Source organism: Suricata suricatta, chromosome 2 (assembly GCF_006229205.1).
Source record: "Suricata suricatta isolate VVHF042 chromosome 2, meerkat_22Aug2017_6uvM2_HiC, whole genome shotgun sequence".
NCBI classification, from domain to species: Eukaryota; Metazoa; Chordata; class Mammalia; order Carnivora; family Herpestidae; genus Suricata; species Suricata suricatta.
The window spans coordinates 132,690,566-132,712,220 of record NC_043701.1 but is presented as its reverse complement, the minus strand read 5'-3'; the positions used below and the strand labels follow the sequence as shown (position 1 = coordinate 132,712,220).

Below are 21,655 nucleotides of genomic sequence, written 5' to 3'. Positions count from 1 at the left end.
CTGAGTATCTGTCGAGCTAGGAGGGACTTGAGCACCGACCGGGCCCAGCCTTCCCAGGTAGCAGGGCACGTCAGAATCTGCAAAAACATATCAAGACTTTCCTGCAGACCCGGTGGATGGGGAGTGGGGCCCAGACATCTGCATTTTGAACACTTCCAGATAAGAGCTGCCAAGTTCTACCCATTCTCACCAGTTTCTATGCGTTGGTCCCACAGGTAGTGGAGACTGAACCTAGAATTCCTGAGCTTCCAGGTCCAGAAGCCCAGGCTCTGGAAATGTAATGAAATGTCTAGGTTCTTTGTGCCAGCTTTGGGACTCAGGTGCTGGGCGACCTTGGGCAAACGATTTACCCTCTCTGGGCCTCAGTGTTCTCAACCTCAAAACTGGGCACAGAGGGGAAGCTGCACTCCAACTCTGGCAGTCTCGAATTCTCTACGCCTCACGTTGGTTCTACTTCCCAGAAGCCTCTGTGTGGAAACTCTACCTCTCTTCCCAGGTTCCCAAGAAGGGCCATCGATCATGCAGTTATTTGGTTGGGGAGGGTGTCTGTCTCAGTCCTGCGCTGAGGGTGAGCAGTGTGGCCAGAATGCCTGAGGAGGCCAGGCCCCCTCCCTGGCTCCCACCAGGGCTGACACAGATAGGATGTAATGAAGAGGTCCAGGTAATACAGGTCCGGTGTAAACAGAGGACTAAGCGGGTAATTATGAATGTTGGCCCATGGTTACTCCTTTCCTAGCCCTGCAGAACCAGTTCCCAGGCTGACTCACTCAGAGGAGCTCTGGATGTTTCCTGAGCTCCGGGTCAACGGATGAGGGGAGACATCCATCCCCATCAGCAAATAAAAACCTTGGTGGTTAAAAACAAAATTTTCTCCAGTAGGTTTTTTTAAAAATTTTTTTAATGTTTATTTTTGAGTGAGAGAGAGCATGCATAAGTAGGGGAGGGGCAGAGAGAGAGGGAGGCACAGAGTCCGAAGCAGGCTCCAGGCTCTGAGCTGTCAGCCCAGAGCCCGACAGGGGGCTCCAACCCACAAACCGAGAGACCTGAGCTGAAGTCGGTCGCTTAACTGACTGAGCCACCCAGGCGCCCCTCTCTAGTAGATTTTTTAAAAACTAAGGGCAGTCATTCTCCTAGCCCAGGGGAGTTGCCCTGGCTGAGGGATCAAGGAAAGCTTGAGCTGAGTGCACAGGATGAGCGAGTTAACCAGAGAGGAATAGGCAGAGTGCTCTGGCCGAGGGCACTGTATGTGCCAAGGCCCAGTGGCAGGGACGGAAAGGCTGGTGTGCCCAGAGGGACTGGACGAAGAGGCTAGAATGTAGGTCAGTAAGGACAGCACAACTTCAGGGGCCCAAGCAGGTGAAGTGACGGCCCCAGGCTCATTCCTTCCTTCCTTCAAATGCTAGGAGGCAGTATCAAGGGGGGGGGGGGATGTATCATTGAACAAAACAAAGATCAGGGAACTCACAATCCACCATTCTGGAAAATCACATCCCCCATGCCAGTGCTGCTAGCAAACTATTTGAGTTCCCGAGACAACACCTCCATACTGCTCTGCATTTGTAGCTTTTCCGTTCACACTGGCTGTCGGAATACAAAGATCATAGTTTAGCCCTTTTTTCAAATGGCAGCTCTAAAGGAAAAGGGACAACAATATTCAAATAATTATTGTTTTCTCTTAAAAACCTACTTATCCATTGTGAGTCCATGCCTTTGCCAACCTCATGTATGATTTTATGATCCTGGCTTTCACTTTTAAAATTAGGTCACTGTGAAAGAATTATATATGTAGGTAGGTATCCCCACCCCCCACCCCCCCCACCCCCCCACCCCCCCGTCTATAACAAATATATTTTGTAACGCCCATAAACAGAGAGTGTTAGGTCTGGTTGATTCGAAATGTGTTGATCTACAAACAACAAAACCTGGAGGAACACAATAGATTTGAGGCTCTTGGGCCTTGAGAAGGGCTGGGGTGCCCTATGGGGCAAGGGGTACTTTAGAAAGACTGACCAGCTGTGAGGGTCAGGTTTTGGTGGGGAAGGAAGTGAGGGCAAGAGCAACAAGGTACTCTTGGGAACCAACAGTTTCAGCACCCCAAGGGACAGAGCCCATGAAAGGGCTTGTCACCGCCAGAAAGAAGCCACCTTCAGAGACTCCCAGTGACACCATCAGCCTTTTGTGGAGACCGTTTCCTATTTTCCCAGGTGCCCACACGATTCTGAAGTCCCTTGTCCTTGGGGGCGGACACTGAGGAGCTGTCCAGAGCCTGCTGCTCGCCCAGGCTCTGTCGGGAAGATTGCTCTGTACAGGAAGCCCTCCTTAGAGCAGAAATGACCGCAGGGCTGACACCCAAACACACTTCTGACCCCGCCGGGCACTGGGGACACAGACAGATCGCTCTTTATTCTCCGTCAGTAACAGGAAACGGCATGAATTCCGGACAAAAAGAGCTCAAAAACGCTGTAGGACCGTGTCATTTTCTTGCTGCAATTTCCAGAAATCATCTCATGACCATGATGTAACTTGCTGAATCACCTGTTTGTTAGTTAATTCCATCTTTCCACCCCCTGAGAGAGAGAGAGAATCTGCAGTTGCATGGTGATTGTCAAGAGATCTAAAAGGTCTTTATGAAGGGGAATATGACCAAGGAGCTCCCAGAACTTTGGGCCACTTATTCAAATGTTTTGAAGTTTTGTCCTTTAATCGAAATATACCCTATGGACAGACACTTCCACAAATCAGAGTCAAGCTTCGTGAATCTTTGGGGCATCGACAGCCGTGTTCAGCACCGATACTAAGAAACAGAGAGTTGCCAATTCACTTGTTTTTTTAAATGAAAGCAACTGAGGCTGGGTGTGAATGTTCAGCTTCCTGTCTGAGACCACATGGCCCTGTAGGATGTAGTATTTGATCTTTCTCCAAATATCAGCAAGCAGCCATTGAAGTCATTTTAATCAGAGGCTGGTTGTATCACATTTGGGTCTTAAATCAGTCTCTCTGCTTGCTATGGAGAAAGGTTAGATGCAGATGCAGACGGGCAGACTAGTTGCAAGGCTTCTGCATTCATTTAGGCAAAGAGTAGAGATGGTTCTGGGGGGGACAAGGGTCAGCAGGGGTTGCTGGGGCCACAGCTATGTGGAAAGCACTTACCTGGTGAGTCTTCCATGAATGGCAAGCCCATAGCAATAATCAGCTCTCAGTAGATGTACCGATCTATATGTGAGTTAGCTTGTATCTGGAGAAGTTGACCTTCCCTTCTAGAGAAGATGAGTGTTTGGACAGATGAGGTCACACTGGAGTAAGGTGGGCTCCTAAGCCAGGTAACAGAGGCCCTTCACAAGGGGGAGATTTGGACACAGACATGCACACAGGGAGAGTGCCATGATAAGAAAAAACATAGGTTGAGATGATGCTTTTGCAACCCGAAGAACATCAAAGATTGCCAGCAAACCGCTAGTGGAGGGGAGAGGCATGAGACAGAGTCTTCCTCAGCGCCTGGAAGGAGCTGGTGCTGCTGACAGCTTGAGCTCAGATTTCTAGTCTCCAGAGCGAGGAGACAATTTCTGTCATTCGAGCCACCCAGTTTCTGGTCCCATGTTACAGCCCTAGTAAATTAATACAGTGAGATCCCAAACTCACTTTAAACTCAGGTGGGTTGACCCAGGAAGAATGAGAAGGCAGAGTGACCTGTCCCATCCTAGTAACCTCATGTCCCCTCTGAGGCAAGTGTCAGGGCAATGGTCAGAGACGGGGAGCTCCCAGTAGCTCTGGGGTCCACTGATATCTGGCGGGCAGAAGCAGCCTGAAACTAATCCTTGAGGTGACTGCTACATTTTGCTAGGGGATGTCCTCCAGCGCCTGCCACTTCCAAATGTCCCAGGAGGCACTGCAAAGGAAACCACTCAGTCAGACATAGTTCAAATGCCCACTCTTACTATCCACTCCTCATGTATCTCAAAAATTGCAAACTTTTCAACTATTTCCATTGGCTGCCCTCCAAACATCTAACTTAAGGCTCCCTGGTTCTTGCATCACCACGGTGGACCCAATTAAACTCATTTCATTTGAATATTCTTACAAGTCTCTCCAGTACTCAGATCATTCTAGTCCTTTAAAGCGAGTTGTTTATAGCTAATAGGCCTACTCTCCACCGGAGTTATCCCCCTCCAGGGAAGCCTTATGAAGTTTCTAGCTGGGAACAGAAAGCCCTGAGGGGATTTCCCAATGTTGTCTCAGGACACAACCTTACAACCGTAAAACAAGTCTAAACCAAGGTCTCCAGGCAGAGAATCAGGTACAGTATATGCACAACCAAGGGTTGGCAGAAGTTGCTGGGGCAGAGCCCAGGCTATGTGGAAAGCACTTATCCGGTGAGTCTTCCATAAATGGCAGCCCGTAGCAATAATCATCCATCAATATATGTACCGATCTGTCTGTGAGTTAGCTTACATCTGGAGAAGATGATGTCATTCGGAAGGTATCATACAAAGTTCAGTTAACAGAATGCTCTTCTTAAACTTGGCCCACAAGGCAGGCCCCTTACGATCAGCCTCTGCCTCTCTTCACCTTCATCTCCCCCATTTCTACCTGACACTAAGACTTAATTTCCCAGACATAGAGTGACCATACAGCTTATCATCCAACCTGGGACACTTTTGGGACTTGAGGACATTGTAAGGTTTCTGGGACAACAGGTGTAAACTGAACTCTCTTGCCCTATCTCCTCACCCATGGAAACTACTTAGAGTTCCTGCAACATATCCTCAGCTCTTGTATCCCCAGACCTTTGCATATGCTCTCCCCTCCTTGGAACATCTCTCTTTCCTGGTCTACTTGGGACATAGTCTATAACCTACTCCTCAGTGGAGCCTTTCCCAAGACTCCTCAGGGGCTTGGGTTCTCCTTCCCTGTGTCTCCACTGTCCCCAACACTCATCCCATTCTATCCTTATTTCCCTGACTCCCCACAAGACCTGTAACCTCCTTTTTTAAAAAGAATTGATTTATTTTGAGAGAGAGAGAGAGAGAGAGAGAGAGAGAGAGAGAGAGAGAACACAAGTGCATGCATGAGCATGAGCAGGTGATGGGCAGAGAGAGAGGGTGAGAGAGAACCCAGAGCAGGTTGTATGCTGTCAGCACAGATCCAGACAAGGTCAAACTCATGAACCATGAGATCATGATCTGAGCTGAAATCGAGGGATGAACGCTTAACTTATTGAATCACTCCAGTGCCCCCAAGGTCTGTAACCCATTGAAGACCGGTATTATATCTTTTCACCTTTGCATGATCTAGTCTCTTCCATGTTGTAGATACCCAATATGTATCTAGTATATGATTTTTATAATTAGCCTGGACAAGAGGTAGATGTCCACTGACTTTAATCATCTGAAAGGTTGTGATTACGAAGAAGAGTTAGTCTTGCTTTATGAGACCATAAGGGAAGAACAAGAATACTAATTGGAAGTCTCATGGGAATATATTTTAGCTCAATATTAAGAAGAGATTCGCCACCAAACAGGACTGCACAAAATAAACAGGGAGCCTTGAGCAGTAGAGAGCTCATTATCACTAGAGCTGTTTTATTGACAAATTCTAGCAGACTCTTGGTAGGAATTTTGAGGCAAGGATTTGGGCATGTTGTGGGGGAATGGCCTGAATCACCACCTTATCCTCTATGATTCATCCATTCATTTATTCAACTCGTATTTACTGCACACCAGGGATTGCATTAAGAAGTCAATGAATTCATGCAGAACAAACACACCCATGTAACCACCGTGCAGAGTGGGGGCCGATGCGGGCTGATGAACAAGGCAGATTTGGCCTCTGACCTGGTGAAGCTCACGAGTTTGCAGAAGAAATATATGTCATTGAATGAATGATTGGGTGTCAGAAGGCAGTGTGAGGGGACAACTTGGGGTAGGAGTCAGAGAGACACTTGCAAAAGGATGAATGTCGGAAGCTTGTGTGGCTCTGTGTAACCTTAGACATCTCTAGAGGACGCAGGCTTCTTCTCTCGTCTGTGATGCCTGCTCTTCCAGTTGGGTGACCTCCCTGAGCGCTAGCGTAGGCCAGCCCGTACCTGTCAGCTCCAGAGCTGTGAGTCGTGCTCAGCTGACAGGTAACCAGGTAACTTGGATCATCCCAGCGGAATCATGTGTGGTCTTCAGTTCCCCCCTTACTCTGCCCCCTTCTTCTCTAAAAGACCACCAGAAGGCTAGTCACACGGGCTTGGGGACAACAGAGGCCACAGGCAATGCCACGGCAAGTATACCCCAAGAGCCTGGCCGCTTTCCATTTTCAGGGCAGCCATCAAAGCACCCAGTGGTACTGGCCACAATCCAGAATTCCATGTACAAAACAGAAAAGACACGGCAGGTGAGCCAAGAGGCATGTGATCACAGGACTTTCTCCTGCACTGATGGAGGATAGCACTAGGGTAACATAGCAGCTATTCATGAAATGTTTGCATAATTTGGGTAAACAATCATTTAAAAAAATACCATGCCTCAAGTCTTCAATGTGGGCCAGGCACTGTGCTAAGTGATTATATATGCATTATCTTATTTATGGATCCAACGGCCCCATAAGGGGCAGAATTATTATGCTGACATTACAGGAGAGGAAACTCAGGTCTAGAGGTTGTTGAAACTTACCTGAGATCACAGAGCTGAGGGATGGCAGGCCCCAGGGGCCCCAGGGCCTTTGCTTGTGGCATCTGCTCTGCGGACCTCACAGACCTTACATGGGGATAAATGAAAGCCACCATGGCAGAAAGGGTCAAAATGAGCTCTCCTGTTTAAACTCCAAAAGTAGGTGAGTAAGGCCCTAGCTGGAGGGGAATCTAAAACAGAGTTCAAGGCCTGGGCAACATCAAAAGAAAAATAATGAACCAGAAAAAACTGTTTTCTTATTTGTGTGACAAAGGGATAAGCTTTCTAATATATAAACGCATCTAGTCATATAAGGAGTAACAGAAAAGTGGATAAAAGATCTAAACAGAAATCACAAAAAATGTATTCAAATAGCACTTAAGCATAGGAAAAGATGCTCGCTGAATCTGACTACAGAAATACAAATTAAGGTAGCATTCATCTGCAAACTTGAAAACTGTGTGGGATGCAACTATTGTGGTCTTAACTGTAACACGTGTTTGACAAGAGGGAAACCGAAGGTCAATGACGTCAGTATCCCTATCAAGAAATTATAACAAGAACATGAATGAGACCCATAGAAAGTGGAAGAAGTTAAAGAGGACCCAAAACATAAAAAATGGGTTTTTCCAGGGAAAAAACAACCTCTAAAAATAATAACCCTTGGCAGGATTGATCAAGGAAAAACAAAAGAGAAAGAGAGAATGAACAAATCTGGCTCAATATCAGGAATGAAAAAGCAGGCATCACCATTGCACCTACAGACAATACAAAGGTACGGTCTATGCTACAAACCTGAAAATGCAGATGCTCTGGAGAAATTCCTCAAAAACCACAATAGAAGCCAACGCCAAAATGACAGAGACGTTAGAATTATCTGATGAAGATTTTATAGTGGCCATGATAAAAAATATATATTGTTTCAGGGATCCCTTAGAAACACATTTAAAATAAAGGGAGGTGGGATAAAAACGCTAGCAAAGAAATAGAAGCTATAAAGAACACAAAGGCAATTTTAGAAATTGTATAGATATTTGTAACACTTGCCACTAAGGACTTCTCTAATCATTAATGTCCTCATCCAAGGGGCTACCTGAGATAACCTATCGATAAGGATGAGCACAGAGTCTGGCACATAGCAAGGGCTCTAGAAAAGTTGATATTGCTCCTCTTGTAACTGAGCCATCCAGGCAGGAGGGCCAAACTTCAAAGCATTTCCAGGCAGACAGACTTCCTGCGTTGGATGCTCTAAAAAGAAGACGGTGAGAAGGGAGAAGTGTTCCCATAGCAATTTTAGGAACAGCCTTACAAAGCAGGGTCGAAGACATTCCCTAAGGTATTCTGCCTGCAGGCCGGGTGTTTGGTTCTGAAGAATACAATGGAAGGGGTGGAAGGGGGAGGTGGGCTTTAGAGTCAGCTGCTGAGCTCCCACAGTGGGATTTCCCAAGCGTGCAGGAAGCAGCAGGAAGGGGCTGGGCAGGAGGGAAGAAAGCTTTCTCTTTCTTCAAACACAGGATCGATGATCATAATAGTAGCCAGGATTCCCAGGAGCGTGGAAGAGGGGGCTTGCAGAATGGTTTCAAAGGGGTCACCTCATTCCAGCAGAGACAGGCACCAGAAACAGCCCTACTTATACAAGATCATTGTGACCTGTATGGTTGGAGAGCCATTTGGGGCAAGGTCAGGATCAGGGTCACCACCCTCACCTGGGAGGGGCAGAACTTTTGAAGGGGATGGGTTTGCCTCTAATTTTCCTCCCTTTTCTTCCTTGGAGGAAGAAGACACCACATCAGACACTTTCCTTAGTTTACAGAACCTGTTTGCCCCTGACACGGTGTCTGATCCCATCACACCCATAGGGGAATAAGGGATAGATTTTCCAGGTGTCCAAGTTGAGCCTCAGAGAAACCAAGTGAATTACGCAAGGTAGTTCTCAGACTAAGGACTCATCCCACCTATATACCTATATATAGGTGTAAATCCTATCTCTAGGGGGACCTGGGTGGCTCAGTCGGTTAAGCATCTGCCTTCAGCTCAGGTCATGATCTCACAGTTCATGAGTTCAAGCCCTGCATCTGGATCTCCACTATCTGTGAAGAACCTGCTTCAGATCCTCTGTCCCCCTCTCCCTGCCCCTCCTCTGCTCACGCTCACCTGTTTTCTTTCTCTCTCTCTCAAAAAAAAATCCTATCTATCTCTCAAAAAAAATCCCATCTCCATCAAGACATAATGAGTATTATTTCTACCATTTTAGAGCATCTCTTACGTGCCAGGCATAAGCCTAGGTGCCTAAGCTCATTTGTCCCTCAGAAGGACACCGGGAGCAGGGGAGGCTACCTGTCTTATAGACAGTAACATCAGGGGATCTTACTTAGTGCCTGGCACTGCTGGAAACACCTCAGTATGCATTAAGTCACTCAGTCTTCCCAACAACCCCATGAGAGGACATGTAAATAGCGTCTCCATTTCAGAGATACGTGGAATCATGGGTCAGAGACATCAGCTAATCTGTCTGAGGCCACACAGCTGAGAAGTAGCAGAATGAGTATTCGAACCAAGCCTCTTGCCACTGTTCTGTGTCACTGGCAGCACAGGTGACATGCCCAAGGTGGGACATCTGATAGAATCTGACAGAATCGGATTGAAACCCCAGCCCAACTGAAGATCACAGAGTCTTCCCACCCAGCTAGGCTGCCCAGAGTGGGGCTGGAGAGATGCTCTGGGTCACTTGGGCAGCCTCTTTCCTTCCAGCTAAGAATCAGCTGGTTGGAAATCAGTCCCCAGAAATGGCACGTGTAGAGGTGGAGCCCGCTACGCTGGCATCAGACCCGGTTGGGCGGACAAGGCAGGGACCCAGCTCCATCAACCTTCTTTGCCAGCTTCTCTCTCTGCCTGCTGCCTGCCCCAGACTCTTATCATCTTCCTGGGCCCCCACTGTAAACACAGTGCCGGGGGCAGTGGGGAGGGAACTTGGAGGGAACGTGGAGGGGTAAGAGGAGCTGGGTGGTGAGGAGAGGGGCGCTGGCAGTGTGGTTCTGGAGTGTGGGGAAGAGTAACCTAGCAACCCCTGGCTCATGTAGTCACAAAGCCCAGCCAGCTTGCCCACAGAACCAGCGAGCCTTCCTTTTGACGTGTCCTCTTGCTCCTTTCTGCTCAGGCAGCAGGGACTTCTCAGCCACATGCTGTAGTGGGCACTAGCGTCGGTGAGTCCACGGATCTCTCCAGGGGTGGAAACGGACACTAGAGCCAGACAGGAGCCCGGGGTGGGGGTGGGGGGCTGAGATGGGAAAGGGATGTTCGGTCTCAGGATTGGTGTGAGTGTCCAGACACCTTAGACCCAGCTGGTCCCGGTCCCAGGCTGCCCAAGTGACCCAGACACCTTAGACCCAGCTGGTTGGGGCTTTTAGGCAGAGAGGGAAGTGAGGGCAGAGGTGGACACAGTGGGGCCCGTGCCATTCCGCTCCGGAAAAGCAGGCCTGGCCTGCTAGAGTCCCTGTTGACCTTTCTACAGCAGCTGTGACCTATTAGTGGCTTATAAAATGTAATGGGTCACATCTAACATTTACAAAATGAAAACAAGAAGTAGGATGAATATGTCATGGTGCATCAGATGTAGCAAGAGTCAGTGTTGCCTTAGGATGTTTTTGCTTCAGTATCACATACACAAAAGTGTGTGCACACGCACACGTGAATCAGGTCACGATGTAACAATGAGTTTCTTAATAAGAGCGCACTGACAAAAGCATTCAAAAGTCTCGGTTCTAACAAGTACTTTCTCCTGTAGGCAGATGGGGTCGGGGCTCCCAAATGGCCTGTCCTCAAGCCCGTGGCATGTAAGTGCTCTAGAGCCCAGCCCCCCTCATCAAGGGCGTCCTACACTTCCTCCGAAGGAAGTACTGCCAACAGTTTTTCTCTTTAGAGAAAAGATCAGAGACGTCAAGTCAGGACTCCTGGCTCCGTGCTGTGTGACCTCAAAGCCTCTCCTTCCCCAGTCTCAGGAAGGCCTGTCCCCCAGTTCCACCCTAGCTGGAGAAGGGTTGGGCCCTGGAGATCTCTGGGGTCCCGTGTGGATCTTGTGACCGAGAGTTAAATTTCAGAATGCACTGACTTCTCATCCCAACCTCATTCTTTAAACCTGCACCCCCTGCACTTCGGAGACAGACAGACAGACAGACAGACAGACAGATAGATAATAGATAGATTTGTGCATATGGAAATGTATGTGTGTATGCATGTCTCTATAGCTGTATTCAGATCTATAGATTTAGACTGATCACAATTCTTCGACAACTATCATCTCTCATCCACTCCACTAATTTAGTTTATTTCACATCATCATGAGCACCAGCAAAGGCACCTCTCAAACCAAAACTAGAATATCATCATTAACCCATCGCGTGTCCTCCCCTCCCATTTCACCCCCCTCCCTGACTTCCCTCAGAAACAGCCACTAGCTGACTCATGCAGTTAGCATTTTCTTGCCCTCGTTCCCTTTTTATCACATTTGTGATACTTTTGCTTGCTTTTACACTTTACTTTTAAAAATGATCCCAGGCTATAAGGTTTTCTGGGACCTGCGTTCCCAGACTTTGCAATTCCATTTGTAAGATTCGCCGATGCCGGTCAAGGTAGCTCTGGTCCATTTTCATTGCGATGTGATGTTCAGCTACCACATGGAGCACAGCTCATTGGTCCATTCTTCGGCCACTGGACATTTGGTGTTTTTCGACTTGAGCAATGTTTGTCTGAACAGTCTCACAAATGGCACCGTTTGCCCTTCGCTTGGGCAAATGTCTGGGAGAGGAAGTGCTGATTGGTACAGCATGCAAGCATTCAGTTTCATGAGTTACTGCCAATTTTTCTCCCCCAAGTGTCTGTGCCGGTTTACAACTCCAACCACCATCTGTGAGAGTTCCTGTTACCACCTTCAGCACTAGGGTTAAGCGTGCTGGTCTTTAACCGTTAGGAAGTTCACAATGGCTACAGAGGTGAAGGCCCAGTTGGTTGAACATCCACTGATGAGGTAGGACCCCAAGTGCCCACTCTGCTGACCAAAGGGGTGGTTGGGGAGGGGCATGGTGGGAGACAAATGTGGTCTGGGGGAACTCAACTGACTGAGGGGCCAAGAGAGGCAGTCCTTCCTCACCCTCTGCTGCCATCAGCCTGACCCCCCATGGGTTCTCAGGCCTGAGTTAGCAGAGGTCACCAGGGGGACCTAGTGGAAGCGGGTAGAAACACCGAGCGCAAGAATTCCTGGGGTTCTTAAAAGGGTGACTCCCTCTATCAGTTGGAGGTAGGGAAGACCAAGTAACTGCATTTTTCAGAGAAGGTTTGCTTTATTTCTTTAAGTCCCAGATCCCTTAGAGGCCACTGGAGGACAGCACAGAAAACTCGGGGGGCCTGGTCAGCAAAATCCTCAGAGGGTCAAGGGGCAGAGCGTCTTGCCTAGCATATCCAGAGTCCATATGTTCTCCAGAAGGACTCCCTCCAACCAGGGCCACCAGGAGAAGGGAGTGCAGACAGCGTGCAGGCAGGTGGTCCCACCAGGCCCCAGGTGGAGAACGACCCACCTTTGGATCCTTGCTGGATTGACCTTGAGCTCCTCCTCTGGAGGCAGGCCCAGCACCATCGGGAGAGGGAAGGGGTGCAGGGTGGAAGACAGACAACCTGAGAAGCTTGTCTCCAGCCAAGCCAAGCCACAGCTTGACTCTTCCCTGTGGCGTTGCAACTCTGCCCCATCAGCTCCACATCGCCTGGGAGGGGCCCCTACCGCAAAGGACACGCTGGCGTGGTCTGGACTTGCTGCTCCAGCTTTGGCCCCTGGACACTGAGTCTGGGCCAAGTCTGCCTGGAGGGCGCAGGGCCAGTGGGGGGGGGGCTGCCTACAGCTGGCTCCCCCTGGGCTGCCAACCGTTGGCGTGGGGAGAGGCCCTGGCTGTGTCCGCCCCGTGCCCCTGGAGGTGTATATAATATACCTTTGCTCCATCCCAGGTATTTGGATGCGTAGGTGGGTCTATGGCTTCTTTTTCTGGCTTCAGAGATGGTTTCTGGGAGAAAGCTGAGATCATGGGAGATTCATCTGAGTTCTCTCAAATAGATCTTCGCTCCCTGCGAATACAGCTTAGGAAGACGGAAGGCTCCCTGAGGCGGGATTGCACGAGTTGGGAAAGGACCCAGGGGTGCGGGGGAGGCCTGCCTTCGGGTGCCATGGGGGTAAAAGTGAAATCCTGGAAACTGATTTCAGCATGTCTCAGGACTACATCTAAGCTCTGAGCTCTGAGCGTGGGTGGGGGCTGATGCCAGGAGGCTCCATTAGCTTCTCCTTGACCGTCTCTTTCAGTCCAAGGGCTGAGCTGAAGCCTGAAAAGAAGTCAGGGTACCGGCTACAGAGCCACCGAAACAGCAGCCCACAGAAAGAACTGAGGATCCCGGGGATCGTGGACTTTCAGCTGATCCAGGCGGCACTGAGCACCCCCAAGCCCCAAACCCCTGTGGCCTACCGCTTCGGGCGCCTCAGTCACCACTCCTTCTTCTCCCGGCACCGCCCCCATCCGCAGCGCGTGACCCACATCCAAGGTAGGCCTGGGGGCCTCCAGGGCCTGGCTGAAGGCGGTGGGCCGGTCTTGGAACTTGGAAAAAGAGGCCCCCAGCTCCTGTTTCTGAGCTGGGGCCCACGGAGGATAGGGATTTGGGCAGGGCCACAGAGCTGCCTGGCCCACTGGCAAGCACTTGGTCAAGTGAAGACTTGACCAGAGGGGCAGACTCCAAGGGCAGACTGTGCAGCCCTACAGGAATTCCCTCATTGCCAATTCTGCCCTTTTACAAGTCAGAGAAAGGGGTGAATGTTCTGCCCCGGAACTGAACTCTGTTCTCTGCCTCAGGCCAATTCATCCACTTGGCCATCCATTCATCAAGTATCTATTCCGTGTGAACTACAGGTCAGGCACATTTTTTAGGCCCTGAGGATACAACAGGAAAAAACAGTCCATGCCCTCATGGAATGGACTCTGATGGGGAAGAATAGGAAATAGATAAGGTGGCAGAGTGTGGTAAGTGCCAAGGCCCTGGAGGGGAGGAGACCTGATCAGTACCATGGGATCTGAGCAGAGAGGGCATGAACCATGTGGATATTGGGGAAAGAATGTCCCAGCTGGGAACAGCAAGTTCAAAGGCCCTGAGGCATGTATCCTGGTTCTGCTGGAGGAACGGCAAGGAAGCCAGTGTGGCTGGAATGGAGTAAGGAGGGGTAGAAGGGAGCTACACCAGGGAGGTGGTGGGGGTCTAGATGGTGTGGGCCCTCAAAGTCACCCCAATTACCATTAAACCATCTGTCTCTCTGAGTCAATGGGAGCCATTGGAAGGTTGAAGATAAAGAAGTGACAGGACCTCTTGGCCTCTGTCTGGATGGTGGTGTAGACCAAAGAGGTAGCAGTGGAAAGTTAGTGGCCCTGCTCTAGAGATATACCGAGGTAAGGCCAACAGGATTTGCAGATTGGTTAAAAATGAGTGGGAAGGGCAGAGAGGACTCAAGGCAGACTCCCAGGTGCTGGGCCTCAGTGACTAGAAATCCAGAATCAAACAAAAAAGCCTGAAGCACGGGCCAGCAGAGGGCAGGGAAGGAACGAGGAATTGGCCCAGGACCTGGGAGATGTGAGATGCCAGGTACCTTTCAGGCTTGGGGGTGGAAGGGCAGAGTAGGCATCTGGGCCTGGAGTCAGGCCAGAGATGTCAATGTGGCCGCCATTCGAGGAGGGAAGGCATTTGAAGTTGCATGCCTGAATGGGTGACTCAGGAGAGGAGAGCCTGGGGGCTGAGTCCAGGGACCCCAAAGCCAAGAAGATAGATGAGAAGGAGCAGAGATGGTGAGGAGCAGCCAGCAAGTTAGGAGGGACCAGGAGAGTGGGGCCTGGGACCAAAAAGAAAGTGTTTCAGGAAGAGAGAACAAGCCAGCATGCTGAGTCCTAACCAGTCTGGTCCTCAAAGCTTCGCTATGTAACGATTATATGTGGTCACACAGACCTTAAGCCAGGAGGGTCCTCATGTGTAAAGCCCTCAACACCACCTCCAGAGCGCCCTGCACAAGCTGACAGATGGCAAGGCATTTTATCCAGAGAGTGTGGCTAAACCTTATTCCCTACGATCTGAGGGATCCAGGAACCTCTGGTCACAGACTGTGGCTTCATGCCCCACCCCAGCCTGGCCCTTCTGTAAGGGTCAAGTCCTCCTTTTTAAGCTGCCAACCTCCAGTTCTGTCCTTGAAAATAAAAAGGACCCCAGGACTAGGGTCCTAGGAAGACTAGGTTCTTATGTCATCTCTGCCTGACTTGCTGGGTGACCCCAAGCACGTCCCATCAGTGTCCTCGTGTGGGTTAAGTGTCTGTGGCTGCAGGGCCTGCACGGCCCCAGCAGTCTATGGGCTTGAGGTTATTGGAAGAAGTGGGGGCCATGCTCCCCCTGTCCTCCAGCCTCCTCCTGGCCTCCCGGTGTTCCTGGGGTCCACCCAGGCCCTCCTTCCCATGGCCTCTACCCCTTCACAGATCTCACCGGGAAGCCCATCTGTGTCGTCAGAGACAACTTCTCTCTGGACTCCTTGCCTCCAGCCACACTCTTACCCCGCTGTTTGATGGGGATGCCCACCATCTCTGTCCCCATCGGAGACCCGCAGTCCAATCGGGACCCTCGGCTTTCTTATGGTGGGTACTTGGGCAGGTGCCCGGGATGGAAAGGGCCAGTGCTCTTGGGTCACTGGGGTTCCGTGGGGTACCCTAGATTTTCCCACATTTCCTCAGGCAGCAGCATCTGCGTTATTCCCCTCTGCCCAGGTCCTCAGAAATGTGGTCCCGACTCAGGTTTGAGTGTTTGAGAAGTTATGACAGAGGACAGGTGGATTTGGGCAACAGTCACGTGACTTCCAGCTACAGACAGGAATGCTATTAGAAATATTGAGCAGCTCGTGTGTCTCCAGGCACCAGCCAGTCAGAGCTATCCAGCCAGAGGTGGAACTGGAGCAAATGGTTTCCGGAGGCTTCTGCCCTGCCCTGCCCAGCCTGGCCCTTCTGTAAGGGTCAAGGGAAAGCCCACTGGTTGGGGTGGGGGTGGGGAGAGCCCCCGGGGAGGAAGCAGGACAGCTGCGCAGGGCAGAGAGTCTTGGGAGGGTTGGCCAGGACCAGTCTAGTATCTAAGAGACCAGCACAGGGTAGCAACTGAGCCAGCCTCTCTGCTGGCCTCTGCTTCCCAGAAGAGGCCAAGCTAGATTAAACCCCATGCATCTCAGCCCCTGTAACCAAGCATCTCCAGTGCTTCCCAGGAAGCCACAGACCAGGATCAACTTCAGTTCTAGTAGTGATCACGCACCTATCAGTGGGGGGAGTCCTGCTCCTTTCCTCAAGGGCACTGCCTCCCCCTTTCCCTAGATACAGGCAGAAGGCTGGGAAGGTGAGCAGACTCTTCCCACCCCCCACCCCCACAGCCCTCCTCATGCCAGGTGCCACAGGGAGGGCAAAGAGGAGGACCCTGGGTATCAGCTGGCAATGTCTTTTCCCTTCATCCCAGAAGCCTGGAAGAAGGAATTGAAGAATCTGGCTTCTCGGGTGGCCGTCTTCACTAAGGAAAGTGAGCTGAAGAGCAAGGAGGTGGGTGCAGAATGAAGGAGCTGTCTGGGAAAGGATGCGACGGGGCCGTCCCTTTGTAACGAAAGCCCTCCCAAGCAGGTCCCACCTAAGGGGTAGGAGAGAGGTGCTCTGTTGGCATGGGAGAAGGGGCGGCACACCACCAGCGGAAGGGGGGAGGGTCACAGCAAGAGCTCAGAGGAGAAGAGATAGTAGCCAGGTGGAGAAATCCAAGAAGGGCTTGTAACAGACGTGGGATGTTTAGAGCCCGACAGGGGAGGCATGTGGCTCATAAGCTCAGGAGCTGGGAAATGCAAGGTACCTTTAGAGACTGGGGCTGAAGTCCAGGGAATTGAAGTGGGTAGCCTGTCTAGGGAAGGTGGGGGAGGGGCTGACTTTGAATGTGAGCAAGAAGAGTTTACTCTTAGTTTTTCAACTTAGTGAAGTGTCACATCTCCTGAAGGATTTCAAACACGGTGGGGTGACCTCATGGGCACTATTTGCTGGTAATGCAGTAAAGGCAATTGGGAGGCAGCTTGAAGGTAGTTGGAACTGGACTTAGGACAGGTCTGGCCCTTGGGACAGAGTCTGGTCCTGCCCTTGTCTTTTTTTTTTTTTTTGAGGGAAAGAGAGAGCATGAGAGCGGGGAAGGGGCAGAGAGAGAGGGAGACACAGAATCTGAAGCAGGCTCCACATCACCAACACAGAACCCAACATGGGGCTCAATCTCACGAACCATGAGATCATGCCCTGAGCTGAAATCAACCAACTGAGCCCTGCAGGCACCCCCTGCCCCTTGTCTTGGACAGCAGAGTTCTCATCCCTGCTTTGCAGCCAACTCACTGCAGTGCTCACTTACAACTCGGCTAAGCTGTCTGGGTCTCGCTTTTCTTACCTTTAAAATGGGAAGAAGGATACTACCAGTCTCAACTGGGGTTGCAGGGGTAGGAGGTCCCAGGCCTTATACCCACAGGCCCGCTCAGGAGGGTTTCCTAGGGTAACGAAAGGATGCCAAGCTCTGGGGGAAAGACCTGGGGGCAGCTGAGCTAGGAATTCAGGTAGGCACTGGGGGCCTTGGCTCAGGATACTGTTTTCAAATCTCTGATGGGTCTGGGGGATTGGGCAGGGAAGGTCTACCCAGGAGGAAGTATGACCACCAAGGGCTCTAGCATTCAAGAAGTTTCGGGAGGAAGAGCTTTGGCTATTACCGATGGGTTCCTGGCTGGGGAGAGGGGTCTAGAAGAGGGTGGGGCTGTCTTGGCCATCTTCCCAGGTCCTTGTGCTGGGATTCCAGGAGGGGAGGGGATGGTGCCCTGGAGGTGCGAAGGGGCCTCCTTTTCTTCTGCTCCGGCTTCTTCCTTGAGCCTCTCTCTCTGTCTGTCTCTGTCTCTCTGTTTCTCACTGCCTGGAGTTTCTGGCTTCTTTGCTCCCAGCAGCAGGAGGAGGCTCAGCGGGAGCAGGGGGCAAAATACTCAGCTGAGACGGGGAGGCTCATTCCTACTTCCACCCAAGCCATTGGCCATCGCCACTCCCGCCAGAGCCCATGGATTTATCCTTCTGGCAAAGATGGGGCAGTCCAGACCTTCACCCTGCAGGACCGGGAGCTGCTGGTGAGGCCCTGGGAAGGTGGGGGCTCCAGGCCCAACTGAGGCCTTGTCCTGAGGGCTGAGATCGTGGTGGGTGCTGCTCCCAAGGCTCACAGCAATCCCTCCCAGGATGCTTACAAACTGCTTCCAAGTGTGGCCTCTCCCAGAGATACTCGTACCTGAGGCTGTGAGCCTCGGAAACTCCAGACCTGGGAGTCTGGAGCCTGGACCGGCTCCCCGCCGCCCCCCAGGTTCTGTGTGAGCCTTCCCAGCTCTTTGAAGGCCTTTCCCCTCAGGGCTTTAGTTCCAGGATCTACCCCAGCTGGGAGCAGGAAGGAACATGTTGTCCGGAGGGGTTGCTCCAGCCATGGTGGCTCTCTAGGAGTTCAGGGAGGGAGTGACAAGCAGAGAGCAGGGTCCTGGCAGTCATGTCCCCAGTCCTAGCCTGTGCCCCCCCCCCCCACTCTGAGGGGTTTGGTCAGACCACGGGAAGCACAAACCCACCTCCTCCACGTGCAAGTTTCCCCATAGAGGCTAGGATGAGTCCAGGACTGATCACGCTGGGCCAAGGCGATTTGATGGTCCCTTTTAAAACTGCAGACGTATTCTCCAGGAAAGGTTAGACATTGAGCCAGCATCTTGACGCCCTCCCCGTGACCAGCACTTCCAAGCCTGCAGTCCCTTTGGAGACTTACAACAGTCCCATGAAGTGGATAGAGCAGACAGAGCCTGGGATCCCCATTCCACAGATGGGGAGGCTAAGGCTCAGCCAGGTGACAGTCTGTGAGCCAGGTCCCCAGAGAGGGAGCAGCATAGCTGGGACTAGAACAGTACTTTCTCCACCATAGGGCGGCCTCATCTTGCCTGGAATTAGGTTCTCAGGTCCTGTGGGGAGGGGGCCCAGGGCAGGTAAGTTGGATGCGGAGAGCGGAGAAGGGCCCAGGGGCAGACCCGGGGTGGGGGTCACTATAGCAGACGGGTATCTGGGGAGAAGGGAGCACTCTAGCATGCACAGGCCTTGGCTTAGTTCCCATCCTGCCAAGGATGAGGCAGACCTGCCAGGGACTGACGGGGGCCCCTTCAGGTCCTGGGAAGACTGACCACCAAGCACTGAGGGGACCCCACTTTCCCAGGATTGCAAGGATTCCACCTCCTACCACAAGCCCTGACTCCGGCTGACCATAGCTGCAGCCACCCCCTAGCTCATCTGACACAGAGCTGGATCTTCCCCCGATGACACTTGACTGGAGGACACAGGGGGAAGAGGGCCCCCGAAGTGGTAAAGATGCCAGAGGCTGAGGAAACAACTGAGAGGGAGGTGTGCATGCTGCTCAGCAGGATGGAGCCCCACACTGGGCCATCTGCAGAATCAGCCAGCCCAGGCCCTCAGCCCGCCTGCTGGGGCCACCCCATATCTTTGCTAGCAGCTTCAGACCTTGGGAACTCCAGGGTGGGGAGGCCTGTGTGGTCCCTGAAACCCCTACAGCAAGGATTCAGTGCGTCTCCAGCAAGCTCGCTGGCTGGCTCTGCCTTTGCCTCCCCAGTGGACAGACTTTGGGGTACAATCAGCCCACGCAGGGTTCACGAATGATGGGCCCATGTACCAGATTCCGAGGCTGCGTTCTGCCACACTCTCCCTGCTGGGTGTCCTTTCAAGCCCTCATATTCCTCACCTGTCCAGTGAGGAGGTTAAGAATCTCCCTCCAGGACTGGTGGGAGAGAAAGTCCTCCATAAAGTACAAAGTCACGGGGAAGGGGACCATTGTGGGGGCATGGTGGGGGCAGGGACCATCGCAGAGACCATTTTAGCCAAGCCCTTGGCTGTGGGAGAGGGGGTCTGTGCTGCTGGCTGGAACGTGCCCCCCCCCGGGGGCACACTGACTCATGGCCTGTCCTACTGCCCACAGATCCTGGAACTCCTCTGTCAAATCCTGCAGACAGATTCCTTGAGAGCTATCCAGTTCTGGCTACTGCACGCGCCCCCGAAGGGTGAGGACGCAGCCTGTGCCCAGGTCTTTCCCAAAGCGGAGGCTGCCGAGGGCCTTATTCTGCAGGATTTGGGTGTCATTCGGCTCCCCGCCAGGCCTTCCACCAGGGCCTCCTCTCCTTTCCTGGGGCCCCAAACTAACCTTTCCAAGCTGCACAGATCCCCGCTCCCTCCTCTTCCTTCCTCAGCAGGATTGCCACAACCCTGCTTCTCGGAGGTGCCTCTGCCCCGACCAACCACAGTCCTCGGCACCTGGGAGGAAGAAGTCCAAAGATGTACTCAGCAGACACATCCCCTCCCCCACCACCGTGGGAAGCACACCCACACAGATGCACCATGTGCACATAAACACACAGGCACATGCTCCTGAGCACACGAATGGCGTACAGGCACATGCGGGGATGGTGGCTGTGAGGTGTATCAGAGCAGGAGGTGGAGGAGTGATGGCCGAGAGAAGGGGTGGGGGAGGGGCAGGAGGCAGGGGAAGAGGCAGGGCCCCAGTAGGCTTTCCAGAGAAGGCCAGAGATGGCCGGGCTGGTGGGTGGGCCAGAGGGGGCCAAGAACAAAGTATATGCATGTGAGTAATTCGTGGGAGAAAGGGGTGGGGGGAAGGGCTGTGTGCACACAGGGGCCACGAGAGAAGAGGGGACATGGAGGCAGAACCAGGCTGGGCAGGGGCGCTGGCAGCCGACAGGACAGGGTAGGCACGCCCACTGAGGACTGCGCTCCCTGGCTGTGCTTACAGAAAAAGATTTGGCCCTGGGGCTCCTGCAGACAGCGGTGGCGCAGCTCCTCCCTCAGCCCCTGGACTCCATGCCAGTAGAAAAACTTCTGGATCAGCTCCAGGAAATGCAAGAGTCTCAAGAGAGGCAACAGCCACCCTGCAGGTGGGTTTCACACCCCTCACTGCAGTTCCCAGAACAGTTCCCTTACATGCAGCCACCTGTCCTCCCAGGTGAGGCCAGGGGCGGTCCAAAAAAGGGGTCCTGAAACTGGCCACCGCCTGGGCTGCTGGTGCTGGAGGAGGAGGCCCAGGCCCCTCCTCAGGGACCCTCCAGTCTGTCCCCTGCCAGACCAGACTTTGGCGGCTGGCTGTGGGGGATACCCAGGGGATGACCTGTGTCCGATATAAACAAGATGGTGCTGGAGAAGCCCCATCTACCCTTCCAGAAGCTCTTGGTCTTTAAGAAGACAAGAAGAGAAGGGAAGCTAACACAGGCAAGCAGAAATACCTTGACGCCAGTGTTAAGGGCCTTGGGTGGCTGGAGGAGACAGGGAAAGAGAAGGTTAGGGAAGCCCTTGCCAAGCAGGTGAGTAGGGCCTGGGTGTCAGCAGCAGAGCCAGCAGTAGTGGTTGCACACGGTGTTTCCCTGGCTCCACCAGATAGTCTACCTGTTTGTGGTCCCCGTAGCCACCCACAGAGGCAGTGTCACCTCCATTTTATGAGACCTAAGGCTCAGGAACAGTTGAATGGCTGCCCAAAGTCACCCTGCAGGTCAGCAGAAGAGCTGGGATTCAGCCTTGGGCTGGTTTAACTTCCGAGCCCGGCAGCATACAGATTTGGCGGAGACCTTGTTAAAAATGCGAATTCCTAGAGATTCTAACATAGCAGGTTGGAGAAGAACCAGGAGACGTGTTATTTTGACAGATGTCTGGAGCTTTTCTGAGAGAGGTTGGGGAACACTAGTGGGATAGGTAGGATCTATAGGGGAGGATAGGTAGGATCTACAGGGGCAGCCAGGAAGGGAAGGCAGGAACGTGCTCGCTCTAGGGGATAAGTGTGGGTTGGTTGCAGCATGGCGGGGGGGGGGGGGGGGGGGG

General features: G+C 52.2%; 1 protein-coding gene and 1 long non-coding RNA gene across 26 annotated transcripts in view; one reads left to right on the top strand and one right to left on the bottom strand.

The window, feature by feature from the left end:
- Nucleotides 1–2,375: 2,375 nt before the first annotated feature.
- On the bottom strand, nucleotides 2,376–9,680 carry LOC115285504. 4 transcript variants are annotated; one of them, XR_003905550.1, is made up of 5 exons: nucleotides 9,521–9,680; nucleotides 6,657–6,740; nucleotides 3,640–3,886; nucleotides 3,151–3,332; nucleotides 2,376–2,567 (listed from the first exon to the last, which is right to left on the bottom strand). It is a non-coding gene; the product is annotated as an uncharacterized LOC115285504 (long non-coding RNA). The 4 variants fall into 4 exon arrangements; XR_003905551.1 differs by lacking the exon at nucleotides 9,521–9,680 and adding an exon at nucleotides 9,336–9,479; XR_003905552.1 differs by lacking the exon at nucleotides 9,521–9,680 and adding an exon at nucleotides 9,025–9,065.
- A 74-nt stretch (nucleotides 9,681–9,754) lies between these two features.
- The window catches only part of TBATA (thymus, brain and testes associated), a 25,102-nt gene continuing 13,201 nt past the window's right edge, over nucleotides 9,755–21,655 (top strand). For 2 of the 22 annotated variants that reach the window (XM_029931843.1, XM_029931844.1), the window contains exons 1-11: nucleotides 9,761–9,856; nucleotides 10,438–10,486; nucleotides 11,525–11,676; nucleotides 12,003–12,183; nucleotides 12,994–13,229; nucleotides 15,191–15,346; nucleotides 16,206–16,285; nucleotides 17,695–17,871; nucleotides 18,696–18,756; nucleotides 19,755–19,836; nucleotides 20,580–20,721. In XM_029931843.1, coding sequence (XP_029787703.1) covers nucleotides 12,119–12,183; nucleotides 12,994–13,229; nucleotides 15,191–15,346; nucleotides 16,206–16,285; nucleotides 17,695–17,871; nucleotides 18,696–18,756; nucleotides 19,755–19,836; nucleotides 20,580–20,721 — 999 coding nt within the window. In that variant the 5' untranslated portion in view covers nucleotides 9,761–9,856; nucleotides 10,438–10,486; nucleotides 11,525–11,676; nucleotides 12,003–12,118. Of the gene's footprint in view, nucleotides 9,857–10,437; nucleotides 10,487–11,524; nucleotides 11,677–12,002; nucleotides 12,184–12,993; nucleotides 13,230–15,190; nucleotides 15,347–16,205; nucleotides 16,286–17,694; nucleotides 17,872–18,695; nucleotides 18,757–18,980; nucleotides 19,166–19,754; nucleotides 19,837–20,579; nucleotides 20,722–21,655 lie in introns of those variants that run through there. The other 20 variants (XR_003905549.1, XM_029931835.1, XM_029931851.1 and 17 more) reach the window with 20 other exon arrangements.